The 19,201-nt window shown below is 40.5% G+C and overlaps 1 protein-coding gene across 2 annotated transcripts in view; it reads right to left on the minus strand.

The window, feature by feature from the left end:
• Window positions 1-19,201, minus strand: part of CDON (cell adhesion associated, oncogene regulated) — a 103,332-nt gene that overhangs the window by 63,409 nt on the left and 20,722 nt on the right. For both annotated transcript variants that reach the window (XM_030332223.1, XM_030332224.1), the window contains exons 2-4: window positions 4,507-4,634; window positions 1,831-2,103; window positions 468-614 (exon numbers count right to left, since the gene is read on the minus strand). In XM_030332223.1, coding sequence (XP_030188083.1) covers window positions 468-614; window positions 1,831-2,103; window positions 4,507-4,585 — 499 coding nt within the window. In that variant the 5' untranslated portion in view covers window positions 4,586-4,634. The remainder of the gene's footprint in view (window positions 1-467; window positions 615-1,830; window positions 2,104-4,506; window positions 4,635-19,201) is intronic.

Consider the following 19,201-nt stretch of genomic DNA (forward strand, 5'->3'; position numbering starts at 1 on the left):
TGATCCAGGCACAAGTGATACGATAAAGAAAGCAGACTGCAAGCCCTGCACTCATGCAGCCAACATTCCAGTGCAGGAAATGGGGGCCGCAAAGAAAGGGATAAATAACAAACAAACAACCAGAAATCTGTCTATTACAGTGCTGTGGAAACTTTAAAAAGCAGCTAAGTAAAGGGGACACGGAGCAATGGGGCATGGCATAGTATTTTACATAGAGCCATGATGAGGGAGGTCTCCTCAGAGGAAGAAATATCCGAGTGGAACCCTGAATGAATGGAGGGAATCTGGGATTGTAATCATTTCTACAGTGTAACCACTCATGCCGGTCTTCTTCTGACTTCTGAGAGTAGAGGCAATACATCTTATGCATTTTTGTAGCCACAGTCCTTAGGACACGGAGTTCAACAGTAGGTTGCTTCATGACATTTGTTCTGTGGGTACCACTGGCTTTTTGTTGAAGGTCTCACCTGTGGAATGTTTCAGCCACTTTCCCCGGATTTTATAGCGCACCTCAGCCTTGGGGTTACTATCTGGTACTTTGCAGCCAATGAAACCGGTACTCTTTTCTTCCGCTGTAGTAACCTGCTTTGTTGGTGAACCAAAATCACCAAGAACTAAAATACATAAGTAAATAAGTAGAAAATCAATTGATTAATCAATGCAAATGTGAACGCTCCCCAAGGAAACTTAAAAACTAGAAGCCACATCTTGCAACGCGGCCGTTTGCGGCAGCTAACCCCAGTTCACAGAGGAGCGTGATTTTTTTATCTCAGGAAGGGGCTGGAGTAGAGGCCTAGAGCTAAGTCATGGCACCCTTTTCCAGAAGCCAACGCTTCCAGGAGACTACAAGACAAACAAGCAAGCGGCCCTTAAAACATGGAGGAGAACCTAAAGCATAGTCATTCCCATTCTGTCAAGAGACATCCTTTTCCAATCCAGTCGCTCATGAACACCCACTTTCCCTACGCATCTTTATGCTGTTTGTCGCTACTCACACTGCAATAAAATGGCTTTCAGGAACAAACCCAATTCCTCTCACTACTAAGAGTTCGCTACAGATGGAGCCTGCCTGGAAGGGTTCTTTATGATCTGCAGTGCTGAAAGCATCCAGCCGCCTGCCACTAGGAGTTCAGCCTTCCCGTGTGAGTCCTGGAGCTGTCCATGGGTCAAAGCTCTACGAAAACATTTACTCTTCTCAGTTACGACAAACTCACTACTCCTGGGGGATCCAGATTTCTTCTGTAAATAGGGGTGCCCCGACAAAGACATCTTCCATTACTGGAAGCCATCACCATTTGAAAGGCAGATGGCTCAAACCTACTAAGAAAACCACCACATTCCAGATTTGCCATAAGTTCAATACCCGACATTCCTTTCTCTACAGTCAGTGATTTCATTCCTCCTTCTTTAGCCTGGTTTCAATTAAATAAACTAAAATCACTCAGTGATCAAGACAAATAAAACAATTAGATGTGAGCGAGATATGGGACTGCATGAAACAACTGAGTGTCAAAGTTGACAAAGCTTTTTTGTTGCTGCTGCTATTAAAGGACTTCTAAATATTTGCAAAGAAATTCAGAATTTGCATTAGAAAACCCTCCTAACCATGTAAGAGTTACTTCCATGCCCCTGTTACACAGGAAGACAGGAGGCCAAGCTCACGGAGGTTCAAGTGCATTTTCCCCAGCTCAACAGTGAGAGTCAAGGCTGAGATGAGGACGCTATGTGTTTACTCCAAAGCCCACGCTCTTCCCTCTATTCACACATGCAAGTACCAGCATTCTAGTTTCTAGGAAAAAGCATAAATCTGAGGGATAAAATTAAACTCACCAGCAGTAGATACTGTTGCAGGGCCGCTCACAATTGCCCCGATGCTATTGTTGGCAACGCACTGGTAGGAACCCGAAAGGGAGGGATTAAGGGACAGAATAGTCAAAGTCCCCTGATGCATCTTAATCTGTTCCATGTTTCTATCCAGTCTTTTTCCATTATGCAACCATGAGATATGAGCGGTCACAGGCTTAGCAGAACAATGGAGTACTACGGGTCCACCAAGTCTCTGGACAGCGGACAGTGGCTCAGAAATAAAAGATGGTGCCAAGTCTACCAGGAAACGTTCCCCACGTGCAAAGGGGTGGGGAGAATAGGAGAGAAAGGAGGTAAGGGGAGAGAGAGAAGAGTACATTGAATACATTTCATCTGAATCTATGGAACCAGAGGCAATTCCGTATTTTATCCATACCTGTTACAGTTCTTAATGCTTGTACAAGTTCTAGGAACATTCTGATATGACTATTTTTGGAAGTAAAAAAGGGCAACGTGTGAAGCTACGACTTAAGGACCAGGGTAGAATAGATGAAAAACCTTATGATGTAAATCCGACAAAATACCAATTCTTTAAGTGAGAAAAAGCAAACTGCTCTGTGTATGAAGTAGCTTCTGGGAAATGGAAGTCAAGAATCTGAGGGGCTCCTGGATGGCTCAGTTAAGTGTCCAACTCTGGCTCAGGTCATGATCTCGCGGTTCACGAGTTCAAGCCCCGCATCGGGCTCTGTGCCGACAGCTCAGAGCCTGGAGCCCGCTTCGGATTCTGTGTCTCCCTCTTTCTCTGCCCCTCCCCTGCTCACACTCTCTCTCTCTCTCTCTCTCAAAAATAATTTTAAAAAATACATATGAAAAACTGAAGATAACTTGCAAAGTAGAAAGAATTCTCTCCTACATTACTAAGGACTTGATTTTAAAGAGTAAATTAATGTATAAATAGTGGCTACGGTCTTCTTTCCTAGAAAGAAAGAATAGAAAATAGAAAATAACATTCAACTTTAATAGAAAATAACATTCAACTTCTAGGAAAGCAGAAGTAGAACATTAGGAAGCCAGGCTGAAATACAGTCTACCCTTTTTTGGAGCATCGATCTTAATATTTTTATTTGGTGTTTAGAATAGTTTCATTTGTTAGACCTTTTCCTCAGCAACTTGGGGGAGAGGGTGAGTTCTTACACTAACATATCAAAACAAATCCCCCTCCACCCCCCAAAAGAGTGAGGGGGACAAGAATACTGTTAATCTGGGGGAATAAAGTACTTCCAAAAAAAAAAAAAAAAAGACCAATAAATTCCTGACTCTACTTTCGCAGGATATTTAATTAGATATGAAGATTAAGGGAAGTGCCTCTCTTGACTAAAATCTGAGGTGGTTGTTTAGCAAAACAAAAACAGAAATAAAACCAGCGAGCCAAGATTTTTGCTTACAAATCCAATATAGTTATGCAGTATTCTTAACAGAGACAACAAGTATTACTTAATGAATAAACATCACTCGCATTTCTATATACTTACAAAGAAATCTCTCCACAGACCTAAAATTACTAGAGCTGCATGTGGGCTTGGGCTTATAAACACATTTAACATTAAACACTTTTAAGCTTTTCAGTGACCCAGAAGCAGAGAGAATCTCAGACAAGCTCAGGCGAGAAAGTGGCAGATCTGGGATTTGAACCAAGTTCTCTTGCTCCAAGACGAGCACTGATATGTGCTGATTCTAAAATTTCTTCGGTCGTATGTAGTCAGCATTTTATTCCTGTTATAATCTCCAAAATCAGACATTTGTAACATATCCTCTTACGGAAAAGAGCAGGCTAGGACAATATTTGTTTTTAAGGCAACAAGAGGAATGAATTTATAAGGACAATGATGGGAAGGCCTGCCAGTGCCCAGAAGCACTACTAAGAGATCCTTAAATTGCTGAATTAATCAGTTTTTAAGTCATTTGGCTGGGTCAAACAAATCTTAGAAACGTCTTTGGAAATCATTATTATCAGCAAAGATTTGAAGCTGAAGTCTGTTTTGTATAGGATTAGGATTAAGATGAGGAAAAGCTTCAGTTAAGACATGACCATTCTTGGGGTGCCTGGGTGGCTCAGTCATTGGATGTCTGACTTTTTTTTTTTTTACTGTTTATTTATTTTGGGGAGAGACAGACACAGAGCGCAAGCAGGGAAGGGGCAGAGAGAGAGGGAGACACAGAATACAAAGCAGGCTTTAGGCTCTGAGCTGTCAGCAGAGAGCCCGATGCGGGGCTCGAACTCACGGACTGTGAGATCGTGACCTGAGCCAAAGTCGGACGTTCAACTGACTGAGCCACCCAGGCACCCTGGGTGTCCGACTCTTGATCTCCGCTCGGGGCATGATTTTGCAGTGCAGTGAGTTCAGGCCCCACACTGACAACATGAAGCCTGATTGGGGCTCTGTCTCTCCTCTCTGCCCTTTCCCCACTTGTTCGTTCTCTCTCTGTCCCTCTCAAATAAGTAAAAACTTAAACAACAACAACAACAACAAAAAGACATGACCATTCCTGGGGGCTGATGACAAGCATTGAGCCATATAGAGAACTGCTGAATCGCTATATTATATTCTGAAAACTAATAGAACACTGCATGGTAACTATACTGGGATTAAAATTTAAAACCTGAAAAAAACAAAAACACAACCATTCTTCAGCTCTTACCTGAATTCACGGAAGGACACAGAATCGCAAGAGTAACAACATACAGCAGCGTCTGTAAGGGCCGAGGATCTGGATGCATAGCGCCAGATTACAGAAGCAGGCAGGACAGACTTCCAGGCTTTGGCTCACTAAAAGACATCCAGGAAAAAAAAAAAAAAGAAGAAGAAGAAGAAAGAGAGAAAGAAAAGATCATCTAAACACCCCAAAACAGCTGAAATCTTGTATCTGAGTAGTCAGGGTTGTGAGCACGATGGCTGCCGTCGATTTTGAAAGCTCTGTATAGAGTGCGGCAAATACAAGGCACTTAATGGTCCGTATCTCCCCGATTCACAAACCAATCTCCAGACACTAAATAAACATGGAAGCTCTGCTCATCCTTCCAAGGTACTAGGATGCCTCTTATTGTACAGAATCAATCATCTCAAATGAACATGTTCAACTGCCTTTAGTGCATTTGTTTGCACATTTCACAAGGATCGAAAACCCAACCCCACCAAAATGCCCCACCACCCCCTTGACAGTCCTAAAATAGACACAGTAATAACAAAATAACAGCAAACGTTTACATGGTGCTGAGTATGTGCCAGACAGCATTTCAATGTTTTGTGTATACTAATGAAATCTTCAGACAACAACCCCAGGAGATAGGTACTACTGGGTTTCGTCCCTTTTTTTCAGATAGGGGACTCAGACTCATGGATTGTTCAAACAGATTTAAGGGCAGACTTGTGTGGGGATCAAGCTTGGCATGTCTGCAGATTATCCAAAGACCACTGTGGTGAGACTAGATGGGACTAAGCCAGGAAGGGAAGAGGGAAACCAAGCAGGAGGTAATGTAATCACTCAGGAGGGAGGTGAGCACACGGTGGGGCAGACCAGTGAGTCAACTGTGGAGGTGGTGAAGAGTAACGAGATTCAGAATATATTCTAAAGGTAAAACCAACAGAATTTGCTGAAGATCTGGATATAGAGTATGATCAAAAGATGTGTCAAGGCTAACTTAGTATTTGGTGTAACAGAATCAGTAACAGTTCTGTTTACTGAAGAGGGGAAGGCAGGGAAGGGGGAGACAGACTGAAGAGGAGGTTAGTCAGCCGTTCCGTTTTGGGAAGGTAAGTCTGAGATATCCATGAGGCATCCAAGTACTACTGTCAAGTTCACAGCTGCAGACAGGAGTCTGGAGCTGTGTAGAGAAGTCAGAGCTGGAAATACAGATGCCAGAACTATTAGAGCCTTAGTGCTAGATGAGCTCTAAGGAAAGTATGACAGAGGAGAGGAGAGCCCAGGCAGAAGGCTTGGAATACTTCAACCTTTAGAAACCAAATAGACAAGGAAGCAGCAAGGGAGACTAAGAAAAGTAGCCAATGAAATAGGAAGAAATCCAGGAGAATGTTGTGTCCATGGAGAAAAATGGAAAATATTTCTAGAAGAAGGGCATGTTGCAAACGCTGCTGAAAAGTGAGACACCATCTTGAAGACACGTTGGGGCACAGGTGATACAGACAAGAGTGGTTTCAATGGTGGGGAGACTAACATCTGATGGTGGGTTCAGGACAGAACGGGAAGGGAGGAAACGAAAAAAGCACAGAAAACTCCTTCAAGGACCTTGCTATAAAAGGCCAGCAGAGGGGTGCTGGGTGGCTCAGTTAGTTAAACATCTGACTTGATTTCCACTCAGGTCATGATCTCACAGTTCATGAGATTGAGCCCCAAGTGTCGGGCTCTGTGCTGACAGTGCAGAGCCTGCTTGGGATTCTCTCTCTCTCCCTCTCTGCCCCTTCCCTGCTCATGCATGCATGCACTCTCTCTCTTAACATACATACATACATACATACATACATACATACCAAAAAAAAAAAAAAACGGGCAGCAGAAAAATAAGGAGAATTGCTGTAGACACATGACAGTCAAGGGAAGGTTTGGTTTTGTGTTTTTGTAACATAAAGTATAGCATATTTAGCTAAAGCTAAAAAAAACAAAAAACAAAAACAAAACAGCACAGGCAAGGATGAGGGTAAAAATCACTACCATGCATTGTTGGTGAAAATATAATCAGTAAATTCTTTCTGGAGGGAATTTAGCGATATCTATTAAAAATCATTCATCTGTGCAACAAATACTTAAGGAATGCTTATTAATTACATGCCAGGCAGTATTCTAGAAGCTAGAGAGAGAACAATGTAAAAATACATGAGTAGGAACAAGTAACACAGACAAGAATGTACACCTCATCTTCTAGTGGGAATGATGGACAACAAACATGATAAATGAAATTACTAAAATTAACAATGTCTATGCCACCCTCCAGATATGATCCATTCTCCCTTCTCCATGCTGCCTCTACACCTTGGACATATGTCTACCATCGCACTCATCATTGTGTTCTGTAATTTATCTGGTACATAACTTTGTCGTCCTTGAAGGCAAGAATGGCCTCACATTTAACTCTGTAAATTCTAAAACCTAGCAGAAAATAGGCACAGAACATTTTTTTTAATGTAAGTAATACCTTAATATAATGCAATTCCCAGAAATACCTTAAAGAGTATTTAGTGAGAACTTTCATGTCATGTGAATTCCGCATATTCTAGCTATATTTTTTTCCTTTATTTATTCATGCATATATATGATTTCTTAAATCAAAAAGGCCTATAGATAGGCCAGGCACTTTGTTAGATGAGGGATCCAAAGAGTGGTTACTCTGTCTGCAAATTCTCCCCGACATTCCTACTTGGCCAGGGCTGGACACAGCTTCTGTGACTATGGAACACAACAATGTAGCCAAAGAGCTACAGTAATGACATTTTAGAACTGTGAATTTTATGTGCATATTCACTCCTGCAAAGGTTAATTCTAACCATTGGTAACACTGGGTAGAAATACAAAGGCACCTTGAGTATGACTTTAAACAAATCAAAGTGTCACAAAAAATTGAAAATTAAAAAAAATAAAAAAGAAAGCAAATAATGTCTCCCGGGATCTGCTCACTTCTCTATGGCATGCAATCCCAAATCTACAGGTTGCAAACTTAAGTGTATCTACATCACAGACTATCAGTTCATGGATTGCCTTCTACGTTTTTTCTTGCTGACCTCTTTTAAAAAGTGGGAGAGGATATTTTGGTACCACTCATTGGCGGAAGGGGCCAGCTGTGTGAAAGCTTTTTTCGGTTTATTTGAATTCTCACTTGGTTCAAGGGCAAGGACTGACACACCACTGGTGAGCAGTCAAGGCAAAGTAAACATTCAAACAACTTGTTAACAGGAGACGCTGTCCTGAAAGAATGAGGACAAGGAGGGGTGTTCTTCCTTTTGCCAAATCTTTCCTCAACTATTTATTTATTAAAAAGCGGTGAAACAAATTCCAGAGTCAACTTTAACCCTAGCACACGATCTGCTGAGTTATTTTACAGCTGTCCTTTAAATCTTCACAGTTCATTACTACCTAAATAGTTATCCCACAGGACCATCCTTTTTTAATTCTATCTTTCTATTAGGTTATTCGCAACATGCTGCCAGTTGACTTTGGAGGTTGGAAAGAACTTAGGACCATAACGTAAATATTTGTTGACTTGGTTTACATTTATCCAAGGAGAAAGCTTGCTCCATCTGTTAGAGAACCATGGTAATGAGGACCCGGACCTGGATTCCATTGCTATAGGAGTCAGGTACCTTAAAATTACATTTAACAGCCACCAAGAGTAATGTAGGTCCAATCTCACCCACAAAGAGGGTGAGATGATGTATAAAACAGAATATATCCATTAGCACTACTGGAAAACTGCTCAATGCTGTGTCACTTTCAAAAGTTCTATCTTTGTTTAAAAAAAAAGAAAACGTTTAATATTGGTCTTATAGTTTTTGAACTAAGGAGGTCCTGGAAAACAACTATGGCCTTTAACACATATGTCACTTTTCCTACCTACAGAAATTTACCTGGGCAAGAGACAACAGCTTTAATTTCCTCTGCACAGAAATACTTATCCTATCCTCCTCTTACCGTCTCTTCTGATCTGGAAACAGTGGGCAACAGAGAAAAGGTCCATGGTAGGATCACAACAACCCAGTCCTCCACACATCATTTTTGCCACATCACTTGCCAAAGGCTGTCTGACCTCTTGTTCTAGCATGTATAACATTCAAATATTCTCATGCAAACATTAAAAACAGGGGCGCCTGGATGGCTCAGTCGGTTAAGCATCCAACTCTTGGTTTTGGCTCAGGTCATGATCTCAAGGTTCATGAGTTTGAGCTCCATGTCAGGCTCTGTGATGACAGCACAGAGCCTGCTTGGGATTCTCTCTCTCCGACTCTCTCTGCCCTTCCCCCGCTCATGCTCTCTAAATAATAAATAAATAAATAAATAAATAAATAAATAAACAAACTTTAAAAAATTAAAAACAGAATTCTGATTTAAATCATACTGTCATGTTTTCAGCTTCAGTGTTTTTCTCATTTAAAAAATTTTTAAAGTACCCAATGTGGTTAACATAATGCCAGACGATATTTTTAAACAAAATATTCAAGTTTTCTTCACATATTCTCCATTGAATATGCTACTTTCACAAAGTAGAAAATTGTTAACAGAAAGTTTCTACAAATGCTCATTGACCAAAACAAAAAACAAAAAAAAAACAAAAAACCCTACACATTCATAACAGAAAATCTGGGAAGTGCATAAATGATAAACCAAAACAAGTCAACACAATTCTACCACCTTAAGATAACACATCAATATTTTGATGCATTTCCTTCTAATCCTTTTCGTATATGTGTTTATGTACATAATTGCGGTCATAATGTGTGCAATACAGTTTTAAACCTGCTTTATCCATTTTTCATCTAATGATCATTTTTACTTATTAAATAATTCATAAACACAATTTTTAACAGTGATTGATAACTTTATTGAATAGACACACTTTAGTCACTCTCTTCTGGATAATTAGGTATGTTTTCTACTTTTTATTTTTTTAATGTTTGTTTATTTTTGAGAGAGAGAGACAGAGCATGAGTAGGGGAGAGGCAGAGAGAGAGGGAGACACAGAATCCAAAGCAGACTCCAGGCTCCGAGCTGTCAGCACAGAGCCCAGCGCAGGCTCGAACCCATGTAAGATCATGACTTGAGCCGAAGTCAGATTCTTAACCGACTGAGCCACCCAGGTACCCCAGGTACATTTTTGATATGTGTGCGTACACATATGTATTTCCTTGCTATTACAGATAATGCTGTCATGAATCTTTGTCCGTAAATCATTAATCACTCTTCTACTTATGTCCTTAGGATAGATTTTTTAAAGTGGAATTACTGAGTCAAGGAGTATAAACATTTTTAATACTCCTAACTTATATACTGGCAAGTAGTTTTCCCCCAAATGGCAATAATGCATAACTCTATCCCCCAGTAAGCACCATCAACACAGTAGGGGGGTAGACTCCCAGTCACCAGAGTATGATTTACATCCCAACTCTGCGGTGAACAAAGCTTGGATGTAACATATGAATTTGAGCAATTCATTAAAATATCTGTGAAGGCATAGAGCAACATTTACTGCCTAATCTTATGAGAGACTTTTAAAAATAATATTCTAAATATACATAAAACTACAAAAAAATAAAATAAAAGGAATGGATGCTGCAGGCCACATTCATCAACCTTGTTAATCTCTGAACTTTTAATTACAAAAAACACCACGGACACAAAAATCTCTGCTTTTTACCCAAAATTTATTGTAAAATAGGATACGGGTCACTGTTGTTATACTGGGTGATTTTAATTTGTAACATGCATTTCTCTAAAAATAAATTTGTGTGTGAAAACTGCTGACAGACGTTTTTTGGCAATATTTGCTGGCATTAAAAATAGTAAATTACCATTCATTTCAAAGCTTTGTTCTCCCTTCCCTACTGCTTTTCTTGTCCAAAAAGCATTTAAACACCTCTATTTCCCTAAACTACTAGAGGCAGTAAAATAATTCAAGGCATTGGATTTTTTTTTTTAAGAGAGAGAGAGAGAGAGAGAGAGAGAATGCAAGCAGGGAAAAGGGACAGAAGGGGAGAGAGACAGAGAATCCCAAGCAAGGTCCATGCTAAGCACCGAGCCCAACACGGGGCTCAATCCCACGATCCTGGGATCATGACCTGAGCCCAGATCAGATGCTCAAAACACTTGAGGCACCCAGGTGCTCCAAGGCACTGGATTTTAAACTGGATTTGTTCTTGCCTTACTACAGGGCTTTAATAAAGACATGATCAATTCCCTATGTGAAAATCTGAACTCTTGAGACTTATCCAACTCACTGGTCCCAGAAGAAATTAACATGAGCATGAGGAAGTTCTTCTACCCTGATCATAACTTCAGTTACGGCCAACGTAATTCTATTATTTTCACGGCAGTTCTGAGTGGCTGATTAAGTGTCTGAGAAGATCCTCCCAAGAAAGCACCTGGTAGGACAATCTCTCCAAAGAAAAGACTATAAGCTACAAAAAAAAAAAAAAAAAGGAACAGCTAGGCGGAGTGCCACCATTAAACCTACAAATCGGGACAACCCTTTTGTTCATGCTATAAAAATCGTTGGAGGACCCTCCACTTTTGCATGGGATGAGTGCTGTTCCTGGAGTCTTAGCTTGATGTTCCCAAAGAATGACTGGTATCTCCTAACTTATAAAGCTTTCTTTAAGCCTCTCCTTGACATCTACACAGAAGGCAATCTGTCTTGTATAACAAACTACTTTTAGGCCAGGCCCAGGATTACCAGCATTTCTGTTGGCAAAAGCAAGCTAAAGGTATGCCTGGTCTTAGAATAAGAAAGGAAATACTTCCCTAACATTTACTTAACTTATTGTTCAGGTTGTGAACTTAATGCTTTTATAACCTCTTTTCAACATGCTGCCAGAATAATCCTTTGGGAAAAGTCTTTCCTGAATTTCTCGATTTGATTCTTTTGTTTTTGAAGCAATGCCTTTGCTTTCCTAAGGATGATCAAAGCCGTCTCCCTGAATCATCCCCCTCCCCAGAGTCCTATATCAAATTTTCTTATAGTTCTCTTTCAGGTTCAGGGAATAACTGTGATTAATCTGTGAACAAAACCTCCACTTGGGACCCGGATAGGTTTTCAAAACAGAAAAGTCTTTAAGTTGGTTTCCTTTTTTAAAAACAATTTCCTTCTTGAAAAATAAAAGATTGGTCTTTATTTGCAAATAATCTCTTCCATAACATGCTATTTCTCAACTGTTGATTTTAAGAAGTGGATCTTCTGCAGTAACTAAGCAAAAGAAAGAAAAAAACAGGTTTACCGAAAAATTTTTGAATGCTATCAAGATTAATTCAGCACAATTTCAATTATGGAAGTCAAACATACACTTCTTTTTCCCAGCCCAATGAGCTACCCTGACCTTAATCACATCAAATTGTAAATCTCCCATAAAAGTTTTCTTCATTCTGAATATTTGAATAATTTACCTAAGCAGCTAATACCATTTTCTACACAGACTTCTCAAAGAACCCTACCTTTTCTACGAGACATTCATCCAATCAAAGAATTTCATACATAGGGAATCTACTTTGGGCAAGAACCTACAAGGGGTACAAAGATAAGGAAGATGAGGCAGGCATCAGGCATCATTCCTGAACTAAAGGATTCTGCAGCCTAATTGAGAAAAGAGGGCACAATCATAATTGGCTTTGGAACAAAGTATCATTAAGTGCAATGAGCGTGTGAAATATATTCAGAGTTCAAAGCAGAGGAACCCATCTTTTATTCAACAAATATTACATCAGGCTGTGCTGGGAACTCAGCCACAGACAGATAGGACGTCTGTCTCCCTGAGGTTCATGGTCGCGTGAGGGAAAGGACAACTAAGAAGCCCCCCAAACACAGACTCACCTAACAGAACGACTAACATTTTTGCCACAAGGGCTCCTGTGGTTATTTCACTTTTTGGATGGCTTTTTATTCAGCGTCAGAACTTTTTCAATCAGAAGCAAAAAAAGGAGTACTTCGATATTACAGCTTCGGGCAAAGACACACCCACCAGTTTACATGACCCCACAGTGTTTAGTCGGAAAGTATCGTACAGGAGAATTGGAATGGCCCGCTGTGTTTGGATGAACCCAAAACACTGTGCTCTGTGTACAGATGCCATGTGAGTGGGAGATCGGTGAGCATTTTCTGCTAATCTCTCTGCACTGTGAGCACCATTTCTGCGAGTTGGGGAGCACTCCCATGTTTAGCCTTTATTTTGCCATGAAGTGTTTTTCTGTACCGTAAGCTTTTAAGTGCAATGTAAGTGAAGACCACTGTGAGCCTTAAAAAGACTCATTGTCTGAAAGTCAACTTCCTGTCTCTCCACTGTCTCGAGAGGAGGACTTCCTCATGGTCCTCCTCCTCCAGCCACCAGCCTCAAGTCTTCTCTTCCTTGGTTGAGCACAGTAAACTCACTGCACTGTATTTAAGAACATCCTGTACTTATTTACTTTCAAAATACTGTTTATCACCTGTACAATTTTTTTTAAACAAATTTGTTTTTATCGCTCAGTTGACTTTTTTTTCCACCCATGAAAACCGTGGCTATCTTGGATTGGGATGGAATACGTCATGATTATTTTTTCCCATCAAAATCAAGGAAATGGTTTTTGCTAAGAGGTAAAGCTTTTAGGGAATAGAGGTTTTCAAGAATTAAAGTAGTTAAGTGAGGGGGGGAGGTGGCTGAGCCACAGACCAAAGCAGAGATGCTGCAGGAAACACAGAAGGGTCACTTCACCTGGACTTAGAGAAGGTTTAAGAAGACACCTCAGAAGAAACAATGATCAGGAGAATTGATAGAGGGCTCTGGGAGGCGGGAGAGAGGAAAAGCAAGGGGAGGTGGTACTCCAAAACATAAAGAGCGATGTGTGTGCAGAATTAGAAAGAGCAAGGAGGTAGGGCGCCTGGGTGGCTCCATCGGTTAAGCATCCAACTCTTGATTTCAGCTCAGGTCATGATCTTGCGGTTCATGAGATAGAGCCTGGTGTCGGGCTCTGCACTCACAGTGTGGAGCCTGCTTGGGATTCTCTCTCTCTCTCTCTCTCTCTCTCTCTCTGTCACTCCCCCGTTCTCACACTCTCTCTCCCTCTCTCTCAAAATAAATTAATAAACATTTAACAAAAGAGTAAGGAGGGACACCTGGGTGGCTCAATCGGTTGGGCGTTGGACTTTGGCTCAGGTCATGATCTCACAGCTTGTGAGTTTGAGCCCCACATAGGGCTCTGTGCTGACAGCTCAGAGCCTGGAGCCTGCTTCGGATTCTGTGTCTCCCTCTCTCTCTGCCCCTCCCCCGCTCACGCTCTGTCTCTTTCTCTCTAAAAAATAAATAATAATAAAAAAAGAGTAAGGAAGTATGGCTGCAGATAAGAGGAGGAAATATGGGGTAGCAGGTAAGGCAGCGTAGTTAAGCAGAAGCTGCAGCATACAGAAGAAAAGAAAACAGGTCAAGGTATCAGCTTTTATCATGAGAGGGGAGTACTAATGGCTCCTAAGCAGGCAAGGGACAAGATCTGACTTGTGCCTTTGAAAAATCATTTACGCTGCAATGTGGAGCATGGCCGAGGGACGGAAGAGAAGTTAGAAGGCCCTGGCAAATGAGGGTAGAGATGTGTACTAGAGAAATACCAGGGGATAGATTTAAAAGATTTTTAAAAATTTTTTCAACATGGACATATTTACCAGATGTTATTAAGAGGTGGCATTGATAGAACTTAACAGTGAAGGATTTGGACTGGGAAAGAACCGGTCTCTTAGACATCTTTGGAATTCACTACCGTCCACTCATCTGTTTCCCCTCCCCAGTGCTTTGACCTTAAGTAAAAGAACAAGGCTGCTGTCCAGATTTCTACTTGGACAAGTGAGTGAGTGCTTGACATGCGTTCACTTAAGCACAGGAAATACATGAGAAGCAGCAGGGTTTCCACGGCTTGTTGTCGCTGTTTTGATGGCAGCGTGAATGCAGAGTGCATCCCGTAAGGCGTAGAGAAAATGAGTTGGGTTGGGCATAAGTGGAACTCCAAGAAAGAGGCCGAGTAGGCACAGAAAGAAGCCTGAAGTGCTTCAGAGATCGGAGGGGGACAGTAACAGAGAGACGAGATTGTGCTCCCTTTTGAGGAGGTGCTCCCTTTTAATCCTTATTTTAAAAAAAATCCACTACATTGGAAGGAGTAGCAATTCCTCATTCAAAATAATCCACCTTATCAATACCATGAATACAAACTTTTAAAACGAAAAAGAAAATGGGATGAAATAGGGATGGACGCTCGGGTTTCTTAAAAATGAGTTTCAAAATGTCACCAAATTTCACACACATATACCCTTCAAAGGTACTACGGTTTAGGGTGATCAGACGCATTCCTCAACTGCTGACTCCTTCATGATCGCTCCAGCCTTTGATCCGCGACAGTCCTCACGCTGTACACGCGGGGCCTCAAAAAATGAGAGTAACAGCTGTCACCCATCTTTCAGTGATTTCACTGGAGGAGCCGGTGGGGGCAGGAGGAAGGTGAGGAAAAGCAGCAAAGTGCTCTCCTCAGTCCAGCTGCAGCAAATACGCCATCTAATAGCATGTTAATCTACGGAGGTTAGTCTCCTTCTGTTAGAAATGAAAGCATCCCTTAGAGCAGTCATGTGCAATTGACGATGATGCATGCTCTGACCTGCCAAGTAGCTCGGAGGCAGTAGGAAGAACATATAAATCTTACAAACGTAGAGCTGCAGGACATCAAACACCCAGGTCCACATCAGTAACTTGCGGCCATCTCTTCTTACCAGAACTCAGACCCCTCCGTACGAAACGCAGCTCTCCACGGTGCCCATTTTATGCGCACGGTGACGATCGCACCATCATTCAGATCAAACTTCTCGAAAACTGTTGACACCTACAGGCTTCACAACCCTTCCCCCCACGTCCCCAGGGCCTCCATCGAGTCAGCCAAGCGTACAAACTGATCCTGCTGTCTGCAAAAGCATTTCCTTTCACTGTGGACCATCAAGAGTAGAGGGATAAAATGGAAGTGACTTGGAGTTATGGCACCAAAAAGGCCAAATGAGCAAAGAAATAATCAACTCCACATGAGCCACTTCAGCTCCAACACAATGAAAAGGGCCTAGGACTAACCCCAGGAAAGGTCACGGAGATCAAAGGTCACCAGCAGAAAAAGGCAACAGTGAGCAGCTGCCAGCAATGGGAGTCAGCGTGGTCCTAATTACGCTCCAAAAGAGAAGGGGTCTGAGTGTGGATTTCAGGTCTCTTCACAGTATTTGTGTGTTTAAAAAAGTCAAGTGTTCCTGTTCCACTGTCTTTCAAAGAGCCTATTTCTTCCTGCTTCTAGAACACAGGAAACCAAAAATCACGGAAACAGGCTAATTCTGACACCCACCGTGAACTGGACAGGAGCATTATGAATATTCTAAAACACAGCTGCAAACAGCGAAATTCTCCAAGGAGACTTGGGAGAGATTATTAAAAAGACAAAATACAGCAAGTTTCAAAAGGATTGCTTTGCAGGCACCAAAGAGTCAACACTTGCCACGAATCAGTAGATTTTCAAGCTTGTCACTGGCATTGGCTTCACGGGGAAAAAAATAATAGGGTTATGGTAACCACAAAACAAAAGCTAGCTAAGAGCAAAAATGTTTAAGTTTGCGAAGAACTAGTTAAACTTGAACAGACTGATCTTACAAAGGTCCAGACAGACATTCAGCTAACTTGTTTTGATGAAGGATGAGGAGGAGGAATATGAATGCATTTGAAAGGGGGCTTTAGAGGAGTGTTGGGTAATAAATTTAATATAGTTGTTATTATGTCCAGGGCATTGCTCAGAGTTTACCAAATGAAACAAATTTTTCCCTGGCTGTTACAAAAGACTCGCCCTCAGGGGTTTGGTTTAGATTTCATTTTAATAACAAGGAAATAAAACCTCAAGGAGAAATTCATTTCCATGAAATGTATTCTACTGTATACAATTAAACCTTTAGGACATAGCAAAATAAGGAAAAAATTAGAAATCTAAGAAAAATATCTGTGCTGTAAATAAACTTGAATCAACGCTGGCTGGGCAAGGGATCTCCATCACAATGACTTTTATATTATGTTACCTGCTGAGCTGGAAGCTTCCTAGCGACCTGGAACATAGTGACACTGGTTTCCAAGGACTTCATTCCATCTTTAACCATGGCTGCATAAAACAACCGAAGGAGTTTGGATTTCTTAGGCGCCCCTGCTTTGTTCAACTAGTGACAGGAATTAGATCAGACACAGCTTCATCAAAGCTGTCATAGTACCATGGAAGACTGACCGTGCATTGATAATAGGACTCTGCAAGCACATTCATAAATGGACATACAAGCCAATCATAGATTACTATGTAGTCAGTACCTAATTACCTCAAGTGGACTGTTAAGTCTATAGAAACGTGAAAATACGCATTGGGCTGTATGAAGAAAACTTGCAGCCCCAGAAAACTTTGATAGGCAGTTAAAGTCAAAGAAATGCTCAAGATACAATGCCCCGATGAACTAGAAAATAGAAAAATCAATTAACATCATGGTATCTTTGTAAACACAGCACAGTAATGGCATATCCTTTTAGTCCAAAGAAGCAGCCAAAGAAGTAGCTGTATGTAGCCTTAGGCACAGCCTGTCTACCAGAAATGAAGCAAAGCTGGCCACCAGCGTTATGTAGAAAATAACAGTGGCTACATTTCGACATGAAGTTAAGCAACAGTAAATAGGATGGTGAAATGATCCAATGACACATTGAAACAGAAATCTCTCTCTCTCTCTCTCTCTCTCTCTCTCTCTCACATACACACACACACACACACACACTAAAATACTGGGAAAACCATAGTAGCAGACTGACCCAACTTGGAAGACACATCAACTTATTCCAGTGACACTCCTCTGTGTAAAACCGTTATGAAAATCCTTTGTTAAATATTTTCAGTGACAATGTGTAAACCAGGTGTAAAAACCATTCTCATTGTTATGATAACATCTGATGTTTAACACTATAGTGTCCTAACTCCAACATTATCCACAAATTTATTCATTAGTGGCTATTTCCCAATAAATCAAGAACACCAATTTTTTTTTTTTTTTACAGTGCTATAACCAGTAAAGATAATTCCAAAGGAACTCCAAATTTCGTGGCATAACAGCAATGTGAGACTGAACACACAGCTTACAGATTCTGACTTAGACATACAAATTCTGGTATTATTTCTTAAAATTTTTTATATTACACTGTATTCAACGTTTCCTATACACACAACATAGCAACACCTTACATGTGTAGAATACAATTTATATGTGGATACATCTATAGACCCTATACTTTTAAGGACTTGTCATCATTGGCTTCTATGAACAACATGAGGGGGGTTTTGTCTCATTTTGTTTTGTTTTGTTTTGGTGAGATTTACAGGAGAGTTACAGCTTCACTGTTTATACAATGACATGATTAATGTGGGTCTTGGAATTATAAGAGTGTTGTGGGTTGGATCCTTAGCTTAATAGTCTAAAATCTCTTCACTTGACCCATTTTCTAAGCCAGACTGTGAGTACAGTTGGGATCTGCAGCCTAAAAACACAAAAAAAGCAGTTTCCCATTCATTTACACAACAAAAATGTACTGCATGCTTATATTCAAGGTAGCTGGGGAAAAAAAGATGGGCGGGGGGCAAAAAGTAGAGTAACACAATAGGGACTACCATGATCTCATTTCCTAAGTTTCTGGCATCTTTAACTCTTGGATTACATATAAACAATAGCATTTAAAACTATTTTTGAGGTATAAAAAAGTTTCAAGAAGTGACAGGAGCCCTCATTTTTAAAATATTATGTTTAAAAACTACTATGAGGCATTTAAATATATTTTAATAAATATATTTTAAATATATTTTTTAAAAATTAAGTTAGTGCTCCAAATGGATATATTTCTTTTTCCTAGAGAATGTCAGCCAGGTAGAACATTTGCTAATTTAGTGTGGCTTAGGTTCTGTCTGTAAAGGGGAAAAGAACCACGTAAGTTTTTCCAGCTTTAGGATTCTATGACAAACCTTTCACAAGTGCCGTGTTTAAGTGAGGGGAAAAAAAAAACACTTAAAAGCTCAGGTGCAACTCTTATACAAGTTTTGCCTCATCTCTGGCAAACTCCAAAAAAGACTGCACTTAATGAAAGAGGGAAAGGGGTGGGGGTGGGGGGGAATCCAGCCAAGATATCCAAAATCAACACATTTTCAGCTCTAAAAATTAAGTCAAAAGCATATATAGCTCACTTCAGTTTGCAAACAGAAAAAGAGTATTTGTGTTAACTCAGAAAAAAAAAAAAGCTAAGTTGAAAAGAAAAATTTTTTACACGTTATTTTAGTCGGAGACTATTTTACGATTTCATTGTAAAAACCTATAGAGGTGGCCCCTTTATTTCATATCCAACTAAAAAAACTGAAGAAATTTCCCTGGCAAATGCTCTTGCATTATGAAAGTGTCCTTCACCGTTTTACAGTCAAATTATCTCTAAGGTACTCGCAGAACTCTGGAAACACTGTTAGAGAGACATGTAAAAGTTGTTAGGAACATGTAAAACAATGGAAAAGATTGGTTTTCTTGTGAACACTCAGTATTTATCTTCAACCACTGCTTATGAAGAAAATGGCCTTCCCAATT

This window comes from Lynx canadensis, chromosome D1 (assembly GCF_007474595.2).
Source record: "Lynx canadensis isolate LIC74 chromosome D1, mLynCan4.pri.v2, whole genome shotgun sequence".
NCBI lineage: Eukaryota > Metazoa > Chordata > Mammalia > Carnivora > Felidae > Lynx > Lynx canadensis.